This window comes from Oreochromis aureus, linkage group 16, assembly GCF_013358895.1.
Source record: "Oreochromis aureus strain Israel breed Guangdong linkage group 16, ZZ_aureus, whole genome shotgun sequence".
Classification (NCBI taxonomy): domain Eukaryota; kingdom Metazoa; phylum Chordata; class Actinopteri; order Cichliformes; family Cichlidae; genus Oreochromis; species Oreochromis aureus.
The window spans coordinates 3,886,276-3,914,182 of NC_052957.1; the positions used below are offsets into that span (position 1 = coordinate 3,886,276).

Sequence of the window (27,907 nt, forward strand, 5' to 3'; positions counted from 1 at the left end):
TTTAAATTATTTATATTTCTCAGCTTAATTTTGACTGACAGTGTTTTGGAACCAGGGTACCTTACCTAACAGATACAGCATGCACCATGTGACTGTAGATCATGATTTCTTTTCTTCACGCAGCTCTCCCATAGGGTGTAAAGCCTCTGAGAGCTGCACTTCAAAGCTTGGCTTTTTCATTGGATGGCCATAATTCTGCAGGGCAGTCGGGCAGAGTCAGGTACTGCGCACAGGTTTTGGTGTGGGTGTGGGCTGATGGTGTGTATACATATAGGCGTGTATTTGTGTCCGTGTAGGACAGGGGTTATTCTGCTCTATTTCCCCTTCCACCTCCAGATATCAAAGCAAACTCTAACAGTGGGGGTCTCTGGCATCCCGGGCCCCTTTCCACCCAGGAGACAAAGCAGCGAGCAGCGAGTCTGCATCGTATTAAACAAAGTCTAAATGCTTCAAGCTGTTACACACTCCCCAGTGAAACCTTTATGAAAGGGCCCCTAATGCGATTTCAGAAACACCTTGTCATCAGCCCCGGGGCAGAGGAATGGCGCAGTGTGGATGTATGAATGAATGGGTCCTGGGCGTTACTGAGGGCTCGCTCTGTGAGTGCAGGTGACCCTATGGTTTTATAGTCCAATATGTATCACTCATTGATATTGCCTGTTGTTTCATTCACTGTGGAGGCCTCTGCTAAATATGGGCTCTTATTAGAAACAAGTGGCAGTCTCGTGCTTTTAAAGAAACGCAAGCTTGTGATTGCACGTTTGGGACAATGGATCCCTAAAGAAATGTTTTAGCAGGAAATGCAGCGATGTGTAATTTTCTCTCCTTGATGCTATCGGCCTTTTGAAGTTACAAAACATGTCTTGTTGTTTTTCTAAATGTCTTTGCATTCATTGGACCTTAAATGTGGACTTTGAGTGAGTATGACGCGCGAGTTCTTAGTCGGAGCTGACTTGTGAGTCACATTTTCACAACTTACTGGAAGAGAACTGCGCAATAAAACAGACATTCATGTTGTTTTTCCCAAACTCTGGAAACAGACACGCTTTTACAAAACAGCAGCGGCAGAGATGGCTAACAATTGTTTTCTGTTTTGTTCCAATACTAATCAGCGGTGATCACTCACGTTCTTTTTTTCAATAGATAGCACTGACCTTTATGGAAACGTTGTACTCTTCTTTTTGCTTGTAGTCTTCACAGCCTGTTCTGAGAGAATTCCTTGTCGTTAGGTGCTTTGTGGCCGGTTCAAGTCGCAGGGTTGGATTCCTGTATAGATATGTAAAGGATTCCTCCAGTGGAAGCAGTGGTGCTACAAGTAGCTTTAAAAGCGATTGCACTCCTGGTAATAGACACCGTACTCTGTGCAATGAAAAGCAGCTGGGCCTTCCTCTGCTGATCTCTGGTTCATCTTGAATCACTTTCTGGCACACCCGCACGCGTAGATACGCACATGTTAAGTGCACATATAAAAAGGCAAATGTGGATGCACTGATGCATGCCGTAATCAGGTGATAATGTAGACTGTACACGACTTTGCATGCAGGCCAAAGCTAGTTCCTCTTTCCAAGATGATTTGGGGTGAGGCTTCGCGAGTGTCTGGGGATGGCAGGATGGTGTTGAAGTCAAAGGTAACCGATTCTGTCAGACACATGGACAGCAAACCTTCACTCATCGCAGCCTCTAACAAATCATCTCTTTCCTGACTTTCCTCACACATCCGTGACCCTCCACGTCAGATCAAAGTCTTCTGTGAATCATCACATATCAGTACATTTGGCCTCTTTGTTTGCCATTTCATCTCTTTTCTTTCTTTTTCTTTTGAAACTGCTTTTTGTCTCTCAACACCTCTCGCTCTCACTCCTCATCTCCGTCCTTTTCTGTTTATGAGGCGGTCCATGCAGCAGGGATGCGTTTCTCGCTGCAGTGACAGCAGAAAGGCTCTGCGCTTATTAAGGCCTTGCCCTCGGCCCATGTGGAGCTGGTCTTAAAGGTGTCAGACAAGACAGAGGTACGTCATCCTGCTACGCTGAGTTACGGCCCAAGCTCACCTTTGATCTGAGAGGCAAGTCATCCCTCTCTCTTTCCCCTGTCTCACTTCATTTTACAGTATTTGGCTGCCTTTTTATCTTCCGAGAGCCAACAGCCTCTCTGGATGTCATTGAACACTGGGTGAGATGTATTTGAATTATGAATCAAGAAAAAACACATGCTTACTAAACTGCCACAGCACCACATCAAGTTAAATGTTTTTTGATTAGCTGAATTACTTTTACTCTGTTAGTGTGAAAAGTATTTTTTTGCAAGCTTTGCTTGACTTTTGACTGGGCACTTGCTTAGCATTGCCTAGAGCGCACAGTGGGTGGAAAAGTGTCAGCTAAGGTCCCATTCTTCTTCTTCTTGTGAAGTTTGTGTGTGTGTGTGTGTGTGTGTGTGTGTGTGTGTGTGTGTGTGTGTGTGTGTGTGTGTGTGTGTGTGTGTGAAGCCTACCTCATAGTCACTGCACAGGATCAGTCTCGTACTTTGCAAGTCAACCCTTCTCCCCGGGGCCTCCTGCAGCCGAGCCAGGGAGCAGAAGGTCAGAGGTCATAATTGGGGGAAAGTGTGTGCGATTTTGTGCACGCTCCTTCAGGTGCATGTTCCCTCTTTCATACTTGCTCTTGTGCATATTCGAGCATTGCTTTCATATTTGCATATGCGAAACATTTCCTTCTTCGTGTAGAAGCTGTATGAAAGAGGCCAGTAAAATGTGTAACCACACTTGGACCTACCGGGAGGCATGCCACGGTCTGAATTAATGCATCTGGCACTACGTAAAAGTAGAGTGACAGTAACCATTACCGGTGACGCCTAAAACACAAAGCACACTCGGTTCCCATAAGCAACACCAAGTCAGTGCTCAGGAGTTTAACGTATGCTGAGCATACTTCAACTCCATGACTCCTCGTGCCACTGCCATCAAATTCAAACCGAGCATGTAATTTAACACAGAACAATAAATATTTTCAGTTCTGATATTTTATGTTGCCTTTGTACTATTTCAATTAAATATAAATCTTAAATAATGGGCAAATCATTACATTCTGTTTTTATTAACACGCCTAACAGTTGAGCTGCTGTAACGTGATTATATTCACACTTTGTGTGTGTAAATTAGATAAATTGCTTGTTAACGATGTCATTCTTGGAACAGTTTGATTTTCGTTGGATTTACATTGGCAGTTAAATTTCTGTTTCTTTAATAAATACATGAACATCATGCAATACCGGTTATAAATATAGCCCCTGCTGCAAAAAAGTAAAATATACACGCTCACGTTCATTAATCTTCATTAGGAAATGTTTTTTTTTAATCTTCAACACAGTCTTATTACTAATATTAGTCCAATTTCCTGTAACTAAGTGAAAGTCGGATTTATCCCCAAGAGTCGAAAAAAATGCATTTGATTAAAATAGAACATCTTATTTCATCCGACTCTCATATTTTTTCTCCGCTCTCTTTTTTCAATAAAAATAAAACAACTGGTTATATTTTGGTGCTTTATGGGAGCTGAAATGCTCTCCAGTCAGAAACTGATAACAAAGAAGTTAAAGAAATCTCCAGAGGTCACAGTCAGCTGATTTGGACAAACTGAGATTTTGGCAGTGGATAAATTCAGCTCTATAATATGAGCCACCTGTGCGCCGCTCTGTGTAGGGAAAACACGACATGACAGATGAAGAGGTGGGCCGCTGACAAAACGCATGGAAAAACCGTTCACTGGAGGTATCGGCAGAAACCGGAGAGCTCGATGGTTAGTTTAAGCCTTCTTCCTGTTTGACTTCCACATTATAGGAGCTGCGAGTGCGCACAGACTTGATTCGATTAAAGATCAAGCGGATATATTTCCTCCGGTCTGACGAATCTGTGCGCAAATCGCCCTCCGCGGTGCGCATACTTTACACTGGCGTTAAAACTCAGTTTTTACGGTACACGGAAGGTTTGTGTGGCTGTAAAAGGCCTCGCAGGGAGCGACTGTGGCACAAAGACTTCACTCTCCAAGAACAAATGGATTTTATACTGCAGTTAATTTGATAGTTTTATTGACCCTAAAGGCTCTGGCTCATGTTTTACTTTAATTCAAATCCAGCGACCTTATAAGAAATCTGGAAAATATTTTCATGAGGAAAGACTGTTTTTATTATTGTTATTATTATTATTATTAAATTTTAACTTTAAGATGTAAACTAACTATAGATATTTGTCAAAATATTATTGCAAATATTCCAAGAAAAACGAGACAACTTTTTCTTTTTTATTAAATTAATTTTTGTTAAATTATGAGTCATCATCTCAGTAAAAATAGTGAATGTAATTTTCTGCCACGTAAAGAAACTGCACTTTTTTTCCTTTAAGGGGACCACCGATGATAAAAAGGGAAAAGAAAATAAGAGCAAAGTCGGTCATCCCTGGCCTCTGACAGTAAATACGAGTCTTGTTTAAGTCTTCTATGATACACGAAACCGTGACTGGTCCCTCCCGCTTGCTGAACACCAAGGCGCACACTAGCTCCCCCTCCGCACCTCAAAACCCCTCCCCTTCCACTCTTAAACCTATTTAGCATCTGACGCCGGGATACCGTTTCCAAAAATATTGTAAGGAAAAAACTTCCTGCGCGAGGAGAATTGTGCCAACCGCCACTTTGACCATAGTTCCTTCCAAAGTAAAAAGCGCAGAGACCCATCTCGAAATTATTCCCCTCAGCTTCAAGGATATCTATACAATTTTTGTAACCACGGCTTCAAAGGTGGACAGCGTGTTTTCCTCTCTATCTCTGCATTTCTTCAAGAAAGAAATGGAAGAGGGCTCCAGTTCTCCGGTTTCCCCTGTGGATAGTCTGGTGACCAGCGAGGAGGAGCTGGACAGACAGCAGAAAAGGTTCGCGAGGAAGAGGAGGCACAGCAAAAAGTCCAGCGACGACAGCAGCGGGAGCAGCCCGGGTCCGGTGAAACGGGGGAAGAAGCCGAGTCCGAGCAGCACTCAGTCGTACGAGGAGCTGCAGAACCAGCGGGTCCTGGCCAACGTCCGGGAGAGGCAACGGACTCAGTCTCTGAACGAGGCCTTTGCGTCTTTGCGCAAAATTATCCCCACACTGCCATCGGACAAACTCAGCAAGATACAGACGCTGAAGCTGGCCTCCAGATACATCGACTTTCTCTGTCAGGTGCTGCAGAGCGACGAGATGGACAGCAAGATGTCCAGCTGCAGTTACGTAGCGCACGAAAGACTCAGTTATGCGTTCTCTGTGTGGAGGATGGAGGGCGCTTGGTCTATGTCAGCTTCTCACTAGCACCCACAGACCGTCACTTCCAATGCCAAAGCGGTGGGTAGCACGAAGCCCGGAAAGAAAAAAAGTCAATGATGTCAGTGTTTACAGCGTGAAAAAGAAGTAATAACGATGAAGGACTCATTTATAAAGGCGCCGCTGTAGGCAGATATAACGCCTTATGGTAAAACGGTTATGAAGCGCATTATGGGAGTCATCCCCCAAATTCTGTTTATTTTCACTTTGAACTTTTTCTTTTTTAAAGAGTCGTTATCAGGTGGCGACTTGACCACGTGTCTGGAGGGAAACTGTAGCCAGATGTGTAGGTGACAGGCATCCAGTGCATCAAACGTGTCCAGATCCCTTTTTTTTAATGTTCAAACTTTAAGCACGAGGCGCAGCATCTTTTAAACCCTGCCCGCCCGCCCGCAAACTCTCGGGGACAGTATAATCCATGATGAGTTTGATGTTCCGAGAATTGAGTGAAGCAGAGGGCTCGTTCGGGATGTGAAAAACGGGATCGTGTTTATTTGAAGGATTAGGCGGAGGAATGAATGCAAATAATAGTTGCGGAACGTGTTTACATGCCAGGCATTAAGAACGTGCCTCATCTGTTCCTCTCTTCTATTTGTTGCCAAAAAATTACGTTGTTGTTTTTTTGTTTGTTTTTTTAACTTTTGTAGTCCCTCTTATAAGGACTCTAGTTTTTCTTTTTCTTAAAAAGGGCCAAGACGCAGCTGTAGTGCCACTACGGGTAATTTATATCCACAACAGAGCGCCTTCCTGTGTGGAGACCGCAGGAATGGGCAGCTCCTGCGGCTGGACGGGGAAGTTCAGGCCAGTGCAAGACAACAAAAACAGAGCCCGCATTAACACGCAGGCTCGTTACTTTCTTCAGACTTGCTTTGCTCCCTGATCTGGAGGATTGGTTACTCTACAGCTGACCTGCAGCTGGGACAGATTGCACTGTTTTTGGAGTTTCTACTTTTAATTTGAGCTTTTTTAATTTTAGCAAAAGGGGATTAAAGAGGGAGTAACAGTGACTCTATTAGTGATGTCAGTAATCAGGAATGCGTCTTTTTTTTAGTCGCTGTAACCTTCATTTAAATATCTGACAGGGCTCAGGGCCCGATGTGGAGATCGAAGCCTGTCCGGTCCTGACTGCCCCTCGGAGCTCCTCTGATTCTGAAATCAGGCTCTTCACCGTGATTTGCTTTAAATTTGAAGGCGCATCCGCGACATGCAGGCTAGATTCAAAATATTCAGATGTGTGGCTTGACAGCGTTAAAAAGGCAGAAGTAAACCCGCGCTGGGGTTTCTCACGGGCTTCAGATTTATCCAAAATATAGTTGGAAGGAAATGTAACAACAAACATTTTTTAATTTAGCAGCAAAATGAATAATTCACACCGGGCTGTGGACACACTGCGGGGCCTTTCTAAACAAACTGCGACCTTGGTGAGCCGCGTGATTTATTTCAATAATAACTCGGGGCTTAACTTTGCTCCGAGGAATTGGATTTTATTGTTTCAGGCTTGTCCACTAACGCCGAATTTACTCAGGTGCTTTAAAACCGAAGCCCAGAATAAAAGCAGCTGTGGAAGTACATTCGCATTCAAAACCACGCTGCTTCCCTGCCTCCATATGGTTTTACTCAGCTCCGAGGCTAATAATTGATTCATTAATTAGTTCCCACGTGCTAATTGAGCCCTTAAATGCGTAAAATACACCAGATGTCCTCCCCCCGTAGAGCCAAAGCCGATAGATAGCCTGTCACTGTCCGCACACGTGATCTCTCCTGATCAATAACATCCCCCCCACATTTCTTTCTCCCTGCTTCTTTTGCAGACTGTTAACTTCTACAAAGTATGAAGACCACAGGGATTATTGAAGAACCCATGGACCTCAAAGGCATGGCGCAGAGACGTAATGCGAGCCACAACTACAAACTCTCTGGGAGTGAGTGTGGATGTCGACCCATCGCACTGCTTCTGACCGTCTGGAGCTGTTTGTGGAAGAGAGAGCGGGGGAAGCAGGAAAAGAGACAGCCCTGTGATGTGTGTAAGCCTAAAAGATGTTACAGCGAATAGCTCGGATTCACGGCCTGTATTCCACCAAAGCCATCCTTTAATCGTTTTTAGAAGTAAATATATTTTTGTTTTGTTTTGTTTTTTAAAGACTTTAAACCAAATTATAAATATATATAAAGAAATGCATATTGTAAATACTTGTGTAAGTACGCCTATAGCCTGTAAAGGGACCAATGCAATTTAGATTTTTTTTTTTTCGCTGCATGGATTTAGTTCATCGACTTTCTTTAGCAAGTCTCCATCCAAACTCCGTTCAGTGTACATTTTTTTGTTTTGTTTTGCTTATTTATTAAAACACGTATTTTTTGAACGAAATACGTTTCGTTTTTTTATTCGAGTTATACATTTTAGGCTAGAATATGTAGTTCTGCTGATTAAATTCCAATAAAAATACATCAAAGAAATAAATATATATATAAAAAAATATGGAGCCAATTTTTTAGATGGACGTAAAAGAATACGACTCCCATGTTAACCACATTTTTCCCTCTTTCTCCGCTGGGTGTGAGAACGTGCCCCTCCTCTTGTTATGGAAAGAAAACACCGACCCAAAAAAAAAAAAAAAAAAAAAAAAAAAAAAAAAAAAAAACCAGACCATAAAATAATACAGCTTCATTAACAGTGCAGGAAACTCGAGCCAGTTTCAAACTGGGTCATATAAAATGTTTGTACGCTTAAATAACGAGTAATCATTTCAAATGGCGATGCCTTTGTGCTTCCTAACGAGCAGGGAGCCCCAAAAAACCGCAGATAAGGACAATAACTCTGCCTGTAGTATTAAAAAATCCCAAAGACCCCACCTAAATGACTGAAGAAATTCCTTTGAATCTCCGCTCAGTCTTAATACATCCAAACTGTTTACATGTCGTTTTCCCAGACGTGGTTAGATGCAATCTAAACACTAAAAGGACCTCATTGTTAACGTGGGGCTGTTAGTGTAAATGGATGGCTGACTCTTTGTGGCTATTTCAGCTGTATACAGTGCACTGTGGGTCTGCTGCTGGAATAACTGGGTAGCCTAATTTTATCAACCAGTAAAACAAACGCCTGCCCCCTGGTTTTAAATACAGCACTTTCAAATTACCTTTTCCCGCACTGAACCGCCGGTTTCACAGGTGAAAAGCTGTATAAAGAATCAGCGACCTTCACTGAGCTGGTTCTCTTATAAAATACTAGTGTTACTAAATATTTTAACCCCCTAGGATTGGTGCTGAGTCTGATTTTTCTTATGGTCTTTGAACGCGGCCTCAATTAGGAACCACCTGCAGCCACCGTGGCTTTATCCTCCTGTAGGTTTGTGAATATGGTAATGCGGCACTCTGCCGTCAAACACTTTTATTAAAAATAAAAGTGACGAGCATGTGGCAGTGTGCAGAGTCTGTGCAGCAGGGATCCTCTTTTATTTTTCAAAATCAAGAGCTTTCCATCACTTAGAAACCGAGAATGACCTATATTTATTTCAACCTTTTAAAATAGATTGATTTATCTGATAAAGACCACGTGACCAATCCCAGTCTTACTGCTGGAGGAATGGCACGACCCTCCCTGCATGAAGGGTAAGGATCAGGCCCTCGTAAATGTGGTGAATTTACACATGCTATACCTGAGCCGCATGGCAGCCAAAACACACTCACTGGATTTTCTGTATAATATCAAGCAAATATTCCTGTGAGCTCTAACTAATTAATCTCTAAGAGTTTAAGCAATAATAGCCAGAATCCTTTTCTAAATCTTTCACAACGCTTCAAAAAAATATGAACAGACGCCACAGTGTGCAGTCACTTTTGGCATGGTGGTCTTGGAAGTTGTTGTGCAGCCCTTCCTACCAAGGCCGGCTTATCCATAGGAGCCCGTTTGATACCTGCTCATTATCCCGGGCCCTCACAGCTGAGCAGCACAGAATCACCCGGGGCCACCGCTCCAGTGGTGCGAGAGATCCAGATGTTTCCCGTAAAATCAAACGGAAAAAGCTACAAAACTTTAATTTGCACTAAAAAAACGGAATAAAGTAAAGGTTTACACTCTGTGTGCCTCAAATGGTATTCTGTGTTCGTCTGGTTCAGTGAAGAAAAAAAGAAATTCAAAGGTTAACCTTATACCACTTTGAAGGGTGATGTTGGCTCGACTGCGTGTGTGTGTGTGTGTTTGTTTGTATGTGTTTGCTGGCAAGGCTGGAAGTCAGCTGTGTAGGCTGCCACCGAGGGAATACACAAAGCATTAGTCAGGCTTCAAATATGCCTCAAAGGTTTGAGCCATATCTGATTTTTCTCTTTGGTTCCCCTGTTGTGAAGGTTTACTTTATCAAGTTAAGACTGATGAAACGGGTGATTAAAAAGGTATTCTTGCTAAGAAATTAGACTAGTTTGAGTAAGACAGCTCTTTATTAGTCAGTATTTCATGCATACACTGGCCCCACTACAGGAGAAAAATGCTTCATGCAAACACAACTAAAGCTGCAAAGAAGCCACATAAAGATCCTCCATCTGTCATAAAACAAATAAAAATGAAACTGCAGGCGTTTCTTTGTGTGTTTAAATGAACCAGTGCTGACATTATGGACATCTTCACTAACAAAGCAATAAACTGCTGTGTATACAAATGAACAGAAGTTGAAATGCGAGGAGAGAGTGTGTGATAGTTCTGAGAATTCAGAGAAACCTGGCAGAGACTGAGCTGTCGAGGCTGCCCTGAAAAAAACAAAAGATTCTGGCATTTTTCTTAAGCTCGTCTCCACCTTTCCTTCATTCCATCTTTTATTCCGGCGCCCTGAGATCCTACACAGAAGCATGTGCCTGCATTACTGTCATATCTCAGGCTCATATTCTTAAATATGAGGATTTTATTTCTTCAAAGAAGGTGGAAACTCAATATTTTAGATTTTTCTTAAGCAGCTTTATGCCTCTTACAGTCACCACACTTTGTCACTCACAGTCAGCTCCTTCCACTTCATCATGCATCTGCTGATTGCTGATTATGCTGATTACACTAACAGAAAGGGTTTGGTATATGGGATAGTTTGTAATGACTGACCTCTGATCGTTGAATTCCACCACCAAACCCTTTTTTTCCTCAGTCTGCTTTGATCCTGACCTACAGCCTCAAACCTAACAGCCTTTACACGACACTGCTGAGGTACATCCTCCATTAATCCTCCATTAAAGGGCGTGGCACTCTAAAGCACTCCTAAGTATCCTCATAACCCTGATCTTGTGTGTCTGTCATCGGCCCTATAAAAAGAAAAAGTCACTGCATGCACACAGTTCAGGTCTCATACCTACTCTCTCTGTCATCTCTGTGCTTATCAAACGGTTTCCTGCATTTTCCAGCTCTGCATTGTAGTGTGCACATCATCATCATCCTCTCATCCCCACACTGCTGCCCTTCACTGCGTGTCTCTTTGGGGTTTTCGTGTGGAATTGGGGTGTGGAACTGGACTGGTTGTAGAGCTGTAAAAGCAGTCCTGCATTTACAGCCAACAGTCCAACAGTCCCATCCGTGTGTGTGTGTGTCTGATATTTTTTTTTCCCATTTTGTGTGACAAACACATCTGCAGTGCAGTTCTGAAAACACCTTTCACTTCTGATTTGTGATGTACTAAAAAAAACGATCTGATGCTGCTGCCACGTGAAAAAAAGACAACGTCTGATCTGTCATGTTGTTTTCGCATCTCTCTGTAAGAGATTACTGTTGTTATAAAAACAGTGAAGGCAATCACACTGAGTTCTGGAAAGCAGAGAGACCAAATTCCAAATTAATGTGGAGGCAGATGCTTTTGTTGAAATCCTCTCTGGGGTATGAAGTGTTATTTAGGAGTCTTTTATGACAGACTGTCAAAACAAAAGCTTTTTTTTTTTTTTTGGAGCATCAATTGATATCAGGTCTGGTTTGCATTAAGAAATAAATGTGATCAATTAAGCAATAGATAAAGCATAATTGCAGAGCACAAATATGCATGCAGCTGTGGCCTGGACCTGCATTATGTGTGTTTATTATACATCACCTCTGGTGTTCTCTAAAGTCCATCTGACCTCACCTTATATGCATGCACACACATATAGTGCATTTATAAACTGCATCCATTTCTGACTAACACCGCCAACATCTGTTATTGTGCATTTAAATATCTATTATCCCTTCATAAGATTGAAAAAAAAAAAGATTTGTGTGACCAAGTTAGAAAATATCTAACTTTAGCGTCAGTGATGTCAGCCAAACAATAATTGCAGCCTTGCTATCAGGTTCAGGCGAAGGACGGCTGGAAGAAAGAAACATTTCTTTAAGGTTTCACTGTTTGTTTCACTCACAAACAAATGGACACACAAAAAAAATATAATAAAAAAATATAATAACAGTTGATCAATATTTCTAACTCATCTCACAGTGAGTTAGGTCAGACACCAACAAATCAGTGCTTTTGCTGCTAAACCACAGTTTACAAATATGAATATGAATAATTTGCCTTCACCGTGGCTGTGAGCCAGTAACGAGGCTGATAGCTGCTCACAGACAAAGCAGTAAAATTTGATTTGTCTGCAGGCCGGGGAGGTGACGAGGGTCTGTGTTTGTAGGGTGATGCCCCCCCCGCGCATCATTAGCACTAGTGATGACTGCAGGGTCAGCAGGAGTCACCAGGTCACGCCACTTCAGGAGCCAAACTTCTCGTTTATTTTTCACTACATTCAACAGAAATGAAAACTAAACAGGTAATATATTCATACAGTGCATACTCTGAAATATAACGTAAGGCAAAAATAAAATATTTACTCACTGCTTCGAAAACCCAAAAGGAATTTGTTGGTATTTATTTCCACTCTGCACAGGCACCACTATAAATACTCCAACAGGAGGACATAGCGGTTAAATCCACATCACAGTTCAAGCCGTCTGAAGACCTGGAGACAGCGCTGGTGGCTTGAAACAAGCAACATTCGGATACTGTTAGATGTCAGTTTCATGATTACAATTACTGTGGAGTTAAAAACAATAGACAATAATGTTATTAGTAGCATATCTAGAGAACATCTGTAAATAGTAATAACATTAATAATAAGTGCATCAATTTTCTCAGTCAGTTCAATTCAATTTTATTTATATAGGATCAAGTCACGACTGTCACTGCAAGGTGTTTTACTATATACTGTAAGATAAAGACCCCACAATTATACAGAGAAGACAAACACAAAAAAACACCTATGGGCAAGCATCTGGCAACAGTGGGAAGGAAAAACTTCCTTTTAACAGGAAGAAACCTCCAGCAGAACCAGGTTCAGGGAGGGGCGGGGCCATCTGCTGGTTGGGAGGGAGGGAGACGGGACAAAGACAGGCTGTGGAAGAGAGCCAGAGATGAATAATAACTAATGATTAGATGCAGAGAGGTGCATAAACTCACAGTGAGTGAAGAAGCAACAACCAGGGCATCATGGGAACCCCCCAGCACCAATGACCTAATTCAGTGTAACTAAGGGAGGATTCAGGGTCACCTGGTCCAGCCCTAACAATACGCTTTATGAAAAAGGAAAGTTTTAAACCTAATCTTGAAAGTAGAGGGGGTGTCTTCCAAATCCAAACTGGAAGCTGGTTCCACAGAAGAGGGGCCTGAAAGCTGAAGGCTCTGCCTCCAGTTCTCTAGGAACAACAAGTAAGCCCGCAGTCTGAGCGCAAAATACTGTTTTGGGGGTGATACTGCACTAAGATGGGATCTAACAATTAAAGACCCTGTATATGAGGAGAAGGATTTTAAATTGTCCTTCGCCTCCTCCAGAACCACATTGTGTTCAGCCACACCTCAACAACATCTCAGGAACAGCTGAATAACAAACCACAGTGCCCGAGGCATTGATTTGGCCCTCAAAATCCCCAAATGCCAAACTAATCAAGCATCTGTGGGATGTGGAAGAACAGCCTGATCCACGGAGTCCCCATCAGACAATCCACAGGACCCAAAGGATCCACTGCTAATGTCCCTGTTATAGACGACCGCAGGATGTCCACAGCGGTCCCGTGGAAATTCCCAGATGGGTTTATGGTTGTTCTGTTGGCAAGAGGCAGACCTACACAACATTAAGCATGTGGTTTTAATGTGGCAGATGACTGGATGTACAGTATGTGCTGCTGTCCGTCACTGAACTTTGTACTGCGCTTTAGTCCTGACACCCAAGCTGAGAGTGACCTACTGTTGTTCTGTTTGCACAACCTTCCAGCCGTGTGTGTGTGTCTGTGTGTCTTTCCCTTTTTGATGTCAGCGCACACCGAACAGTAGACTAAACACATACAGTAGCAAGATAAGCAAATGCCGCACAGCTTTTCAAATACACTATGGATCAGAAGTGTCAGCCGGACAGACGGAACATCCGATGGAAAGAACAGCAAACGGCCACAGGCTCCTCACGTTCATTTTCATTGTTTCCAAAGTCATGCTTGGAATAGAACAAGTCGAGAGAAACTGCTGGATTTGTTCTAACTTTGTGTCTAGCATTTCATCGACCTTTCCTTCTCCAAGACTTCACAGACTTCACTCGACCGGGCCCCTTCTGTGATCCCAACGTACATGTTTGTTAGGACCTGTTAAATATAGCTGATGTTTGTGTGCTGAAGATCCAAATTTAATTCTAATGACTCTCTTCTATAATTAGTTTTATTTGTCATCCAAGCAACTGGCCAAAGCCTCATCGCCCATTTGGAGTCACTCGAACCTGCAATTAAAAAGTGCGGCGATGAGCACAGCTGGGAGGATGAGGCCTTTTTTTACGCATACGGGCGGCTGGGTAATGACAGAGCTGACTGATAACGGCCGACGCTGGAGGAAGATGAGCAAGGCAAGAAAGCTGCGGCAGACCAGAATGTCACTGCAGGGAAATGAGAGGGAAACAAAATAAGGGGTGGGGGGGTTCTGACTTTTCAGTTCTTTGTTGTGGAAGAGGAAACCATCTTGTGGGTTGAGCTTCAGGAGGGGGGAAAGTTCAACTAGCAGGGCTTCACCCCTTCTCCGACCTGACCTGACTTGGAGGGCACGGGGGTTGCGTGTCACTGCATAGCGGGAATACGGTGAACTTAAGGTGAGACGGGCAGTCTGTGTGTGTCACGGGCACGTCATTAGAGCATCTCAAGGCACAGAGGAACCATAAAAGAGCACATTCCCAGCTTTACTGTCATCGTTTTTAGTAGTAGCGCTTTCAGAGCTCTTTTCAGCATCTCTAAGATGGTAAATATTGTCCCTCACGCCTCAACTGAATGTTATTTTCTCAAGAAACCAGGTTGTCTTCACTGCATGGTGCTTCAAATCTGACAAGTCTACAAATCCTGCCGCAGTGGTGTTATTTACACTGTTACTCACTGAATTCAGACTCTGACTGAAAGCACTGGGATGTATATTTATTTGAGGGGAGGAAAGTCGGGATTGGCTTTGTTTGTTTTTGGACTGTTGTCTTAGCGTTAGTTCCACCACCATCAGGGATTCAACGCTGGCTAAGACCTTTGACCTCTCCAAATGGGTGGTTAATCCTGGTCAAAGCTACTGTGGGGCCCTTGTTGCCGTTCTTGCCAATGATGCCCACCTCAGGACGTAAAGGCCCACTACCCCAGTTTTACACTGAAGGCTGTTTGCAGGAACTGGGGAGCGCAACTCTGAATGTTAACATTTATAAAAACTTGTGTGCCTGCAGAGGGAGCTGTGTGCAGTGTGATAGCTTCTTTAGCTTCAGATTAGCTTTAATTCAGTGTGTCATCTTTCCCAGTGCACCTTTTACTCTCATCATTGTAGTTTGTATTATTTACTGTTGTCATTTATATTTTTATTAATTTACATTTTTTTGTTCCTAAATCATTTGCTTTTTTTGATGACTTTGTTTGTGCAGCACTTTGGTCATCGTCTGTAGTATAAATAAAGTGACTCGGTTTGATGGGCTGTCGGTTGGATTAAAGATTACAAGCTTGAAAGAAAAAACTAATCTGGGTATTTTCAGAACTTTAGCTTCTGTTAGAGCAGAATATCTGACCAAACAGTCTGCAGTCAATATGCATCGCAGGAGATTTGGCCAAAAGCATGTTAGTTTAACTGGTCAATCTACTGGGATACGCTCCAGGACTGGATAACCAGTTAAGAAAATGGATGCATGGATGGACCATCATCATAAATATTAGCATGAGGTCCAGTTGACTACGACTGGAATTACTGGAGGCGAAGCTTGGCAGATTCAACCATCAGCTACACCCTGCTGTGTTGGCACGCCTCTCAGTCAAACCATCCACTCTAATTTTGACCTTGAACAGTATCCAGATGGATGAGTTTTTTGCACTAGCCTTGGACCTGTGAGCTTTTTAATGCTGTAAAGTTTGATATTTACATTTTAACTACAGTATTGACTCACTTGGAAGTCTGGAATGTCTGCAAGGCCAGATCAACCTCATCAGAATATTCTCAGAAACACAAGCCTCTCTCAGGCTCTATCTTTTTTGGAAATTTTACCAAGCGTGGCATTCATATCCAATCATATCATTACCCACCACAAGAAACTGCTGCAAAGTAGCGATGGAAGCAGATACGGATATGCTGTTGCACTCGAACTTTTAAGTGCAATCCCTTTAAATCTCTGTAGTATTTCTTTTATCGCGTGAGGACACATCCTGAACGTCTGCCTTCATGCTTTATCTTCGAAATTACAGCAAACAGCAAAAGCATAAAAACACATCAATTTTTTTTTCAAAACAATACTTTATAATGTACATGTCAAAGACAACATGTTAGAGCAAAGGTTCCCGAGAAAAATGTACTATTTTTGTAACAATGGTGGAACAAGTCAAAAACATAACTGATAAAAAAAAAAAAGAATATGCATTTTATACATATGTAAACCTAGAACTGTTTGTTTCTGAACCACAGTGGTCATAGAGATAACTGGCTTATTTACTGGAATGGACAACTGTAACAATGACCAGGCGTCTGGATGGAGCCCTTTGATGAGTTCAGACGTGACAGAAAACACAAATATCTTCTGAAAATCCTCCAAAGTCACATCTCGCCTGGTTTGGAAAAAACAAACAAAAAAAAGACAGTCCATTCTGGTCTTAGAGTTTACAAAGCATCCCACTAAACAATTTATTTTCTACATAAATACAATAAAATCTATTGTCTGTGCTTGATACTATTTCTTTTTGTAACTTATTCAACTTAAGTCTGCCAGGTTTGATGATTCGTTCGCTACAAGTGAAAGCACAACATGGAAAGCACCCAAAGTCCTCCATACTAGAAACAAAAAGAGAAGCAAAGAGATAAAAAATAGTTTGGATACAGTGAAAGTCCTTCAGTGCTTGATCCCGTGTGCTGGTGTGTGGCAGGGGACAGACAGACAGGTAATGCATGCAGACAGACGGATCATGCAGGGAGAAAAGAGGAGGAGCGGAGTGGGGTCAGACCGGGGCATCTACATAAACAAGACAGCTCTCAGACCTGTGAGGGTTAAAAAAGAAAAAAGATTTACCTTATAATAAATGGAAATTACACCAAAATGGAATGCTGCTTTTTTTTTTTCTTTTTGGTTACTGGACATTGTTTTAAGACTAACAGTGAAGACAGATGGCCAGAGTAGCCAGACAGTGCTAGTTTTGGCAGCGTTTGAGAAACGAAAGCATTAAACAGAAGAAAAGCCATGACTGGCACTGTTGTGCAAAGGTTCTGGGAATGTTCTGGGCCGGGTTACTGAAAGGCATCTCTTCAAGTGTGTTAAAATGAGCCGAGATGTCAGCATATCCCAGCTGAGGTCATATTCAGGATAGCCCGATTATATGCATTTTCATATCCCGACTATGAAAGTACGCAAGTATTGCACACACAAAGAAGCTGGCCAACGTCTACAAAGGAGGAGAAAACAATGTGCCTGTGTGTCTAATAAAAAGGGAATGTACAGAAAAAGCTAAAAATTATAACAAAAGATGCCCTGCTGCAACCAGACCAGAGGTTTTGTTTTGGCAGAATTAACTTTATGCACGATTTAATGCAAACTTGTATTGGTATAGACATTATCTTTAGAAATTTACTAAAAAAAGATGATGGTGAAAACAATCTACCATATCCATATCTCAACTACAAAAGTTATGGAAAAGGATTCGAGACTTAAAGACATTAGTGGTGCATTAGTAAGGAGAGGGAAGATCTCTCTGAAAGATACATTCAGTTAAAATAAGCAAATTTATTTCTTGTACGTCTGATTGAAATGTCCCCCCAAAAAAGAAAATCAAACACGTTTTTTCCTGTTTTTTTTAAGGCATAGATACCACGGTCCTGCTGCAGACAAAGCCAGGACACGTTGGCTACTACTGTGATCAAACAACTGTGATTTTTAGATACAGAAACATAACTTGCATACCAAAGCTGATGAGAATTCAGCTGTGAACTTGAAAAATGTTAATTTAAATTAAAACTAAGCATACTTGGCCTGATAAGAAAATAAATGTTGATCATACAAAACCATTTGCGAGGCCCGTCGTGGTGATTTAACACAGGGAGAAAGCAATGGCCGTGTTCCAATTCTAATCCGCCCTCGCTATTCTTCCTATTCTTTCAAATACGTCAGATGATAATCTTTAACAAAGAGGAACAAAAAAGGCTTTGGCATTTTTTTGGATGTCGAAAAATTCATATCTTTAACTGTAGTCTCAAATTTCTTGAAATACTGAAACTTAACAGATGCCAGGCAAGATATGTGTGCAAGAACATCTGCACTGAGAAAGAGAAGGTATGGAATCTGACAAATATGTGCATTAAAATGCAAGGCTGAGCAGAGGGTGACTGCACACCTACTGTAACAGTGTTATGGTACCAATGGGATAAATAATGAACAAAAACAAAACAGACCAAAAAAAAAAGAAGTCATTACTGCTGAGAGACAAAAAACAGCCAGAAAAATGCTGCTCAACACATAATCAACAGCAAAAGGTGCCTTCAGTAACACCCCAAAAAGGGCCAACTGTAACTAAGACCCACGGAAAGTATTGTTTTTCAATACCAACTTCAAAAACAACATCGTAGCATTTTGTAATGTATAGATATATAATATACTCATTTCTTTTTATATATAAATCTACTATGAACAGACAGTAAATACACAATTGTCCATCATTATACAAAGTAGAAACATTTGAATCCCAACGCTCCCGCAAAAACCCTGAACCCAGAAAACGTACTCGTGTAACGTCCACTAAAAACAGAGTCTGAACCCTCACCTGCTGTGAAGTATGTCAGCTTTACAACATATCAGAGAAACAGAGAGTGGACAACACGCACAAAACAACAGGAAAATTGTACAAAAATAAGTCACTAGAGCTCAAAAGCAGAAAAAAGCGAATGAGAGGAAAACAAACCAAAAAAATAGTTAATGTGTGTGGCAGGAATACTCAGGAGATCAGTGTCCTATGTACAGTAAATAACAGTAAATACCACAGCACTCCGTTTCCTGTTCACTTAAAAACGACATTAAAGACACGATTAGTTTTTAGGTCAAATAAAGGCGGCAGAAGGTAGTTGCCCAGAGGGCCAAACACAAGCTGGAAGGAAGTTAGCATGCTGATCAGAGGGGCCGCTATAGTCTTAATCTGGGACTGTTTAATTATTAAATTAAACAAACTACTACAACCTAGGCTGGTGGTTGTGTGTGTGGTGCAGAGCGACTGGGAGCTATATTGTGGGCTTGACTTCAAAAAAATCAGAGCAGGAAACTTTTACATCTTGTCTTCTTAAATATTATAACATATAAAAATGCTGATTCAAAAAGATTTGATACTCAGATTAGTAACGAGACCCGACCTAACAAAACGATTCAGAATCCAGGAGGACAGGCTGAGCTACATGTGCTATTTAAAGCTCAAATATGTGCATTTGAGCCACGGGCTGTCAAAAAGAGGACTGCGTTTTATAATGCAGAACACCTAAAAATGAGTGCATACTATTAAAAAAATATATAAAGAAGAGTTTGTGCTTTATTGTATACGAAGAGGCAGACGGATTCACACCTGCCTCGTATCACCTGACATTTGCAATGCAGATGTTCTTGATAAGGATCGAAAGATGTTAAGCCAGCTGTGAAAGCTCCAGAACACCCCTCTGGAAAATCCCAGGTGGTATGGTCCTTGTCTTAAAGAGAGGGCTGGTTCAACAAATTAGCCCATGTGAGATTAGTTTATTTCCATTCGGCAAATGTCTGAAAAAGTGAGACAAATTCTAATGTAAATACTGACACTGCTCAGTCGTTGTTATATGTGTGGGGCAGTAAGTGGTTATACTCTACAGAGACAATAATCTGTCATGCTTTGGCTTCATTTTTATGTAACTACTACATACGATATAAACAGGATTCTATCTTTCAGAAGTCCCAATGCTCCAGTAAAGTGCATGCTACGTACATCTTTCTCTGACAAAGAAGAATTGGTGCCTATGTGATTAAATGATACAACTCTTAATTTCCTTTTTAAAGGAGCCACCTCCAACTTGTGGCTGGGAACTACCTTCCAAGCGGACACTGAAAATGAGGGGAAAAGGTGGGGGCAGAGACAGTAGGCTGGTTGCAGGGAATTATAGGTAAACATGCCAAAGTCCTTCAGTCTATGTGCCAACAACATGCAGGCAGTGGATGTCTTGCCAGGATAGAAATGTGTGAGGGCTTGGGGAGAAGAGGCCTCAGTCCCAAAACTATTTTTAAGGCAAAACTCTTCCAGTGGAGTTCAATAAAAATTCCACCAAGTTTAGACGGGGTGGAGGGGGGGGGGAAGGCACAAATGTCTTTTACTCTAACAGGTTTGTGACCTTTCTCATCTGTAACCTTCAACAATATGGAAAACTGTCGTTTTTTCCCTCTCATTTAGATAACTTGAAAGAGCAAGAACCCATCTTTAGTCCAGAGTAACAATCACAATAGCTATGGTGGTCTTCAGGAAAGCGAAGAGATGAAGATAAAGCAGGGACAGAGCAGAATTACATGAAGAGTAGATGACTGTAGGTCCTCTGTATGGTTCTCACTGGCAATCAAAAGTATGTCTGTCTAGTGTTTTAAAAGCACTGGCACTGGAGGTTGTCATTACGGGATAGCTGAAACAATCGTATATCCAAAAGTCTTTAAGTGCAATGCAATGCAATGCATTTATGCTGATTGCTCAGTGCACTGCTGATCAGCAAAAGGGTCGCTCATCTTCGGTGGTCCATTTTTGTCACGATAAAATGCCACCGATGAGTCTGAGAGATCAAAAAGGTCGTGATGTTTCTTTACATAGGAGCTTCCTCTTCCATTGGTTCCTCTTCAGCCCTGTTAAAAAAAAAGATAACACTATGAACAAAGGAGAAGTAACAGAAAACTGTTTTAACTATTTAACAACAAATACAACATATAATGTTACAGCAGGAAAAAACTGCATTGAAGGAGTCCTGTAATAGAGAGCTTTCACAGGATTCAGTAGCGTGTTGAAGCAACAACTACAAGTAATCATTTTCTGTTGGACTTTATCGTTCTCTCACATTGTGAAGGAATTTTGTCTCACTCTTCTTTACAGCTTTGCTTCAGTTTTTTAGATTTGCAGTCATTCATTGATCCATTTATCTCTCACAGGAGCATTTCAATCACTTTGAACTTTGACTGGGCCATTGCAGCACTTTGATTCTTTTCTTTTTCAGCAATCCCGTTGTGCTTGGTCCTGACCCAGTCAGGGCAAAGGTTTTACTGTCAGTCGGATAGCCAAACATTTAATTCTAACTACAAGATTCCCAAGTCCTCTGACTGAAAAACAAGCTCCCCCACCGTGCTGACACTTGGTGTGAGGTGTTTATGCTGATGTGCCGTGTTTGGTTTTCATTAAACAAGGTGCTGTGCATTATGGGCAAACACCTTCTGTTGCAGCAGTCTTGCAGCTTTGTCCTGAAGCAACTTTGTAAACCTAACTTTACAGCAAAGAGGCTTTTTCTTGTCAACCCCTCTAAACAAGCAATGCTTCTTCGGGGGTAACTCTGGGTCTGGTATTGTGGTATCGTGATGACCTGCTTTACCTCCTGAGCCACAGCCAAATGTACACTAATGTAAACCAGTGACTGTAAATGACGACAATCAACTTACCTCTTTCCAACATGCTTGTTTGCGACAGACAATGAGGCCATGGCAGAAACAGTTTCAGCTTCCTCTGCTTCACGCTTGAGGGCCTCACTCAAAGAATAACCCAGCGAGGAGGCAGAACGTTGCAGTGAGCACCAGTATTTACCTGATAAAGAAATGCAGACAGAGTGTGTGCAGAGATATAATATGTTCGGCTAACTGGATTTGAACATGAAGTTCAGCATCTAGAAGCTTTGCTTACCAACTACTTGACTTACCCTTAGGGAAGCTAGTTACACCTAATTATTATTTATAATGCCAGCAGGATAAAGCAAATACATAATGCTTAAAAAAATGCAAAAGATCTACTCACTGTGAAATTCGATTACTTTCTCCATAGACTGTACCGCATTCGCATTTGGTCTCTGCTGCAGCACCTCATCAGGTATGGGGTCCAACTGAAAGGAACAGAAAACAATAGAAAAATTAAGCATGAAATGTTTTTCTCTATCAAAAGGAAAACAAAACAAGACAATGGCCCTGCACACTTTTACAGTATCAGTGCTGAACCATCAGAAGAGTCATCTGTGAGACCACTTATGGCACCTTTGCCGAAATAAAACTGCTCTAACTTGGCAATGAAGCTATGCCTACTGGGAACATCGGTTAAGCGCATTAAATGTATCACAGCGTTTCTTCTGGTGAGCTGAATATGGCGAGATAGGCCTTTCTATAAATGTGACTGACAGCTGTTCAGAAGCCTCGCTCCAAAACTTCACTTGAACTAATGCGAGTCCCTCCAGGTTTAAGGGATCATTTTTGATTGTGGCCCACGGCCCACGGTTGAGTCAATCCAAGAGGTGGGGAGCAAGTTTGAGCTGCTGACACAATAGAAAATAGGCCTGCAGATGCACACCTCCTCCCACTCATCGGCAGCTTTGCTACTCTTTGACACAATCGACAATGCGTGCTTTGTACAGTGTCCCACTCCGAGGACACATGCTAGTGCAACAGATGCATAAAAGCAGAAACTGCCAGTTTGCCCAAACGCTTGCACTGGCACACACATGCACGCACGAAAGACGCGCACGCACCTCAGAGAGCACGGCTCCAAGCCGCAGCACAGAGAAAACAGGGCTATTCCTCAAAGTGCCTTCCCAACCCGGAATGATTCAATTTCCCTTTTGGCCAACTGCACATACGACACTTTCCCATCCCATTTTGTCAAACAGGCTCATTCAGCTCCACATTCCACCACAGACAACATGCATCCCTTTTCTGCTCAGTCATAACCCCAACGGAATAAAGCACCGACTGAGACTCATGTAAAGAGAGACACGGAGAGAAAGAAAAACAGTTTGGCCTGAGATTTGTGAGCAGAATGCCAGAGAGAAGAGGAAAAAGTCATTGTCGGTTGGTCTCGCTTGGCCGAGGCTGGAAGTTTTCTTATAATTAAAACAAATAGTGTGTGGGAGGAGTTCAGAGGGAAGAGGGAAAAGGCAGTCTGGGGAGAGGGATACTTTAATCCTACTGTGGCACGACAGGCTACATCATGCAATGAAGAATGGACAGAGGTCGCGCACACACACACACACACACACACACACACACACACACACACACACACACACACACACACACACACACACACACACACACACACACACACACACACACACACACACACACACACACACACACACACACACACACACACACACACACAGTTTTAGCACAATATTTTCATTGGCCTATTTAATATTTGACCAACACTTTCATCCAGAGTAACATACAGTAACAATGGACAGTCATTAAGCTTCCTAAAGCTTAATGACTGTCCATCAACTCCAACTATTTATCTACGCAATAAGTCAAAGCCGGCCTTACTTTTCCATACTGTTTAAATCCAAACAAAACCCTCAATGGACCAAAGGGCCGTTCGGGACCTTGCTGATGGTTTTCAGTCACCTCTTTTTTGCCTTTTCGTTCACTTCTTATTGAATTTTCATTCACCGCTTGCTTCAGTTTAGGGTTAAAATACACCTTTCCTCAACATTAACCTAAAATTCAGTGACAGATCAGCCTCGCTGCCATTATAGGTACAGCAGTGAGGCCCAGCTATGAGAACGAGCTGCTGCACTCAATAATCGACAGCAATGGAGCTCAATTACCGGAGAACTTAAAGGTTCGGTTCTTCAGCGCCCCATTTAGACTGGCCATGACGTACGCGTCAACCCGTGTCAGCCGGCTCTCCTTCATATCCCGCCTCTTCAACAGAGCTCAACTCGGAATAAATGCCGTCTGGATTTTTTCTCTGGTGTTGCCATTTCACAGAAATGAAATCACATTTATGTGATACTGTAATTTCAAATGTCATTTAACTGACTGGACAAAAAAACGAGGGAGAGAAGCACATGAAATGACCCGAGTCATATGCAGCTCTGCTCCTTAAAAGTGGTGTAACATTACTTTAGTTGTGGCGGAGAAGGAAACAGCAGTGCTTATTATCCCATCTCAAAATTTCCAAGTCTGTAGACTGAAATCATTAATCTTTTAGTCAAAACTAACTCCTCCAACCTCCAGGCTACAGCCACCATCTACCCACCATAACCCACGCCAGTTCCAGCCCAGACCTACCCAACCCGTGCAAATCCAGCTTGCGTCAGCTCCCTGTCAGAGCGAGGTCAGGGGTTCTCTGGGGTTTCGTGAGGTTCACGTCAGAGCAGAGTTGGACAGGGGCAGTCTGTCAGCTTGATTGACAGCTGGGCCTCACGCTTATAAACTTTAATGGCTCTTGTCAGGGTAGTCCAGGGCCCCCCCCCCGGCAGGTATGGCAAACGCACATATACACACACATACAGATATGCAAAGCGTACTCTAACACAAGCCCAAATTTCTCCAGCAGATCATCTGTGATGGTAATTCTGTTTATTTGAGTTGGTGGTACTGGTCTTGGCCGGATGTCTGGATCTTGGTGTCATTATAAATGTGTCGCAGTCTTTGATAGAGAAGTGCGAGAGAATGATGGTTTGAATAATCTCTGAGGAGGTCTACATCGCTCTGTGACACAGCGGTCCAAAATAAAAAAACTCCTGCCCAACAGAACTGAGGCACCATGGAAAGCCATGAGCCAAGCGTAAGGAATGTGGCCCGGTAAAAACATTCCTAAGAGAGGCTGAAACCAAAACAGTGGAAAGAGGAGGAATTCCACTTGTTCAGCAAAGAAAAAGCGCACAAGGCATCCATTGTTTACTGTTGTGTCCATGTGCATGTGTCGGCGGTCGCTAAAACCAGTTGATTATGTTATGCTAAGTGAACAAGGAAATGATGTGTACTGTGCAAAGCAGGCGACCTTTTTTGGAAAAAAGGTGTGGGTTAGCCTTGCTCTAGTGGGGGAACAGTCAGATCCAAAGCGGGGGACAGGTGAAGTCGAGCGTCTTACTGTAACTGGAGTGTAAACGCACAAAATAACCTCATTGACAGCTGGTAACAATTAGCATATTAGCCAGTTGTTTATCAAATAATTGCTAACAACCGTGGTTCGAGCTGGGCCAACATCTGTTTGTGAGCAATCATCAATTAGTCCAGAGTTCAGAGTTGACTAGTGGAGCTGCCAATGCATCATTCATGAGCTATTTAACTAGAGAAACTTCAGCATTATGCATTACAGCGGTAAAAGAGCCTGTAAAGTCCATTCAGCAATTTTCTTCCCTAACTCTTTCCCACCAGCTAATTTGAGCTGCTTTCAAAAGAAACCCAATACTCATTATAGCAAAGCTTGTCTTAACCTGCCAAAGAAAGTACGGCTAGAACTCTCACACAAGTTCGAGTAAAACACAGAAAGTACGAGATACAGGGCAAGAGAAGATGATGTATAACATACAGAGTCTTTTGCAGTACTTGCGCATTACCTCCCAGTAATGGTCAACTAAAGAGCACCAACAGCATGAACAGTGTTTCAGTTATAGTCATGTATTGGGTTCATGATACCTGCAGACAAACCCCTCGCCCCCCAAGCAGCTCGAAGCAACATAAACAAATGCACAGCTGACCAGCAGTGATCGTATGCCTCAGTCCACCCCTCCAACACGCACACATGCACAAACTAAAACAGTCTCAAAGAAAGAGAAAGAAAGTACTCAGTCATTCAAAAAAAAGCTTTTTTTCTGACTGTTATTCATTTGATGCCCAGCTGGCCTTGGACCCAAAGCCTGGTTGGCAAGACTTCACTGTTCCTAGACTTTTTTTTGCCATTACCAGGACAGAAAAACAAAACAAGAAAACAGGCCTCCATCCTTTCCCTCCAGCTCCATCCCCCACTGACGTTTTCCATCAACATTCCTTGTCCATTACAGAAACGTTTGCTGAGATTACGTTAGAAACACTTGCTTCCTGCTGTTTTGATCTGATCAGGGACATTTTAGCCTATTTTTTCTTCTTTGCTATCAGCTATCAAAGCACCAAACAACCGTGTGATCTGCCTTTGTTCAAACAGCTGACATCACTTGCTGCCAAAGAGCCAGCCGGAGCAGGTCATGCAAACTGTAGTTCTATCTTTGTAGGGGGAAAACATCATTGTGTTCTTCACAACTTTGTTCAAACCAGTCTGCTCATTCAACACATGCCAGTAAGGCCTTCCGTACAACATGTCCTGTCAGGCTCCTGCCATATATCTATATATATATCTATCTATATATATATATATATATATATATATATATTATATATATCTATATCTATCTATATATCTCTATATCTATCTATATATCTCTATATCTATCTATATATCTCTATATCTATCTATATATCTCTATCTATATCTATATATATATATATATATATATATCTATATCTACATCTATCTATCTATCTATCTATCTATCTATCTATCTATATATATATATATATATATATATATTTTAAAATCATTATTCAAGATTTTGTTTTTTAAATTAAAGATGAAGCCAAGTTGTTGGGACTTGTGTATAGTGGCCAGGTTTATTGAAAAAGACTTTGAAGACCTGCACAGGTACAACAATACTTACACACGCCTTAATAACAATAGCTTCCTCCCTCCAGACTTCAAATGATTGCTCCATTTCCTTTTATTATCGGATTCCAAGACCAAGGCTGACCCTGCTTGCAGAGGTGTGAGGGTAACCACTTTCAGATGTGTATCAATGACAGGGCCCCGGGTGAGAGGGATGCCCTGCAGAGCCGAGGCAATTGACGCTCCCTGCCTCCTGCCTATTTTCGAATTTTCAGCTCCCCATGGCACTCGTCCAGGTACCTCCTCCAAACCCCTGCTGAGACTGGTGCACTACAGGCGGCTGAAACCTTAGAAGCAAAGCCCCTGGCCTAAAATATTATTTTTGCTTCAGGGCGGTACTGTGAGTAACGAAAGTGTCCTTCAAGCTGGAAGTTGTGCACAAACCTTCGTGACAGCAAAAAGCATCCGCCCTTCTGAAGTGTCCTTGAATTCCTGAAGCTTTAACAGATGTAATGGCAGTGCTATGTACTGCAGCTTCAAGTCATTGGTGGGCAAAGTGCAGGTACAGAGAGGCTGGTTATTACATTTAGCCTCCAAGTTTAGGCATTTCCCATGAGCTGGAAGCTTTCTTTGATCTGTTTAGCACATAGTCAGCGGTTAAAACATCGCTAACATGCTCACGCTGCACTTTACGATTCTTTTTAGAAACATGCTACATGGATACACGTTATTACTTACAGTGTGACTGAAAGGCCCTGCAATGTTAATCTGCGATGGTCAACATCTTTGCGTTACAGAAGACAGTGTGGAAGCAGAAACATAATTCGTGTGTTAGATTAAATAATTAGATAAAATAATACGGTCATAGATTAGATTCCAAAATCCACATGGAACACCGTCAGGCTGCTTTATTCTTATTATAAATCTACAAATGTACAAATTTACTGATATAGTAAATTTAGACTGATATAAATTCACAGTTAAACATCTCATACTCATAAAAGTCATTTTGATTTTGATTTTCATGCAGGCTTTTTGTTTAGAGTTTGTAAGATAAAAGTAAATTTGTAATTATTATTGCTTTTTAGTATTTTGCATTAGTGTCCCAAGGAAATTGTTAATAACACTGCATCAATACATTGTTATACCATATGGTATGATGTAAGTAGTTTATATGTATTTCAAGGTGCTCTATACTGCTAAACAATACTGCAGAAGTGCAAAGATGATGGCTTTAGCAGGAACAGAAACAAATCCAATGACAACCAACAATCTGAGCCTGTGCTTGTGGCTAAGACTCCAGCAACAGTTTAGATTGTTCGCTTTCTAAAAATAAATGTTAATATATGTCACTCTGGATATTAATCCTTGATATAAAGTGTCTCTCAAGAATCTCCACTTTAACCGCAGTTTTGTGGTTCTTTTGCAATGAATCAGACACCAGCTAGAAGAAATCTGT

At 41.9% G+C, this 27,907-nt stretch overlaps 2 protein-coding genes across 4 annotated transcripts in view; one reads left to right on the top strand and one right to left on the bottom strand.

The window, feature by feature from the left end:
• Positions 1-4,607: 4,607 nt before the first annotated feature.
• On the top strand, positions 4,608-7,707 carry twist2 (twist-related protein 2). Its single transcript, XM_031739457.2, has 2 exons — positions 4,608-5,360; positions 7,151-7,707. The coding sequence occupies exon 1, from the start codon at positions 4,833-4,835 to the stop codon at positions 5,325-5,327; it is 495 nt and encodes a 164-aa protein (XP_031595317.1). The 5' UTR covers positions 4,608-4,832; the 3' UTR covers positions 5,328-5,360; positions 7,151-7,707.
• Positions 7,708-16,082: 8,375 nt separating this feature from the next.
• LOC116319962 (histone deacetylase 4-like) overlaps positions 16,083-27,907 on the bottom strand; it is a 117,991-nt gene continuing 106,166 nt past the window's right edge. For all 3 annotated transcript variants that reach the window (XM_039600044.1, XM_039600043.1, XM_039600045.1), the window contains 3 exons: positions 21,832-21,916; positions 21,483-21,624; positions 16,083-20,681 (listed from right to left, as the gene is read on the bottom strand). In XM_039600044.1, coding sequence (XP_039455978.1) covers positions 20,642-20,681; positions 21,483-21,624; positions 21,832-21,916 — 267 coding nt within the window. In that variant the 3' untranslated portion in view covers positions 16,083-20,641. The remainder of the gene's footprint in view (positions 20,682-21,482; positions 21,625-21,831; positions 21,917-27,907) is intronic.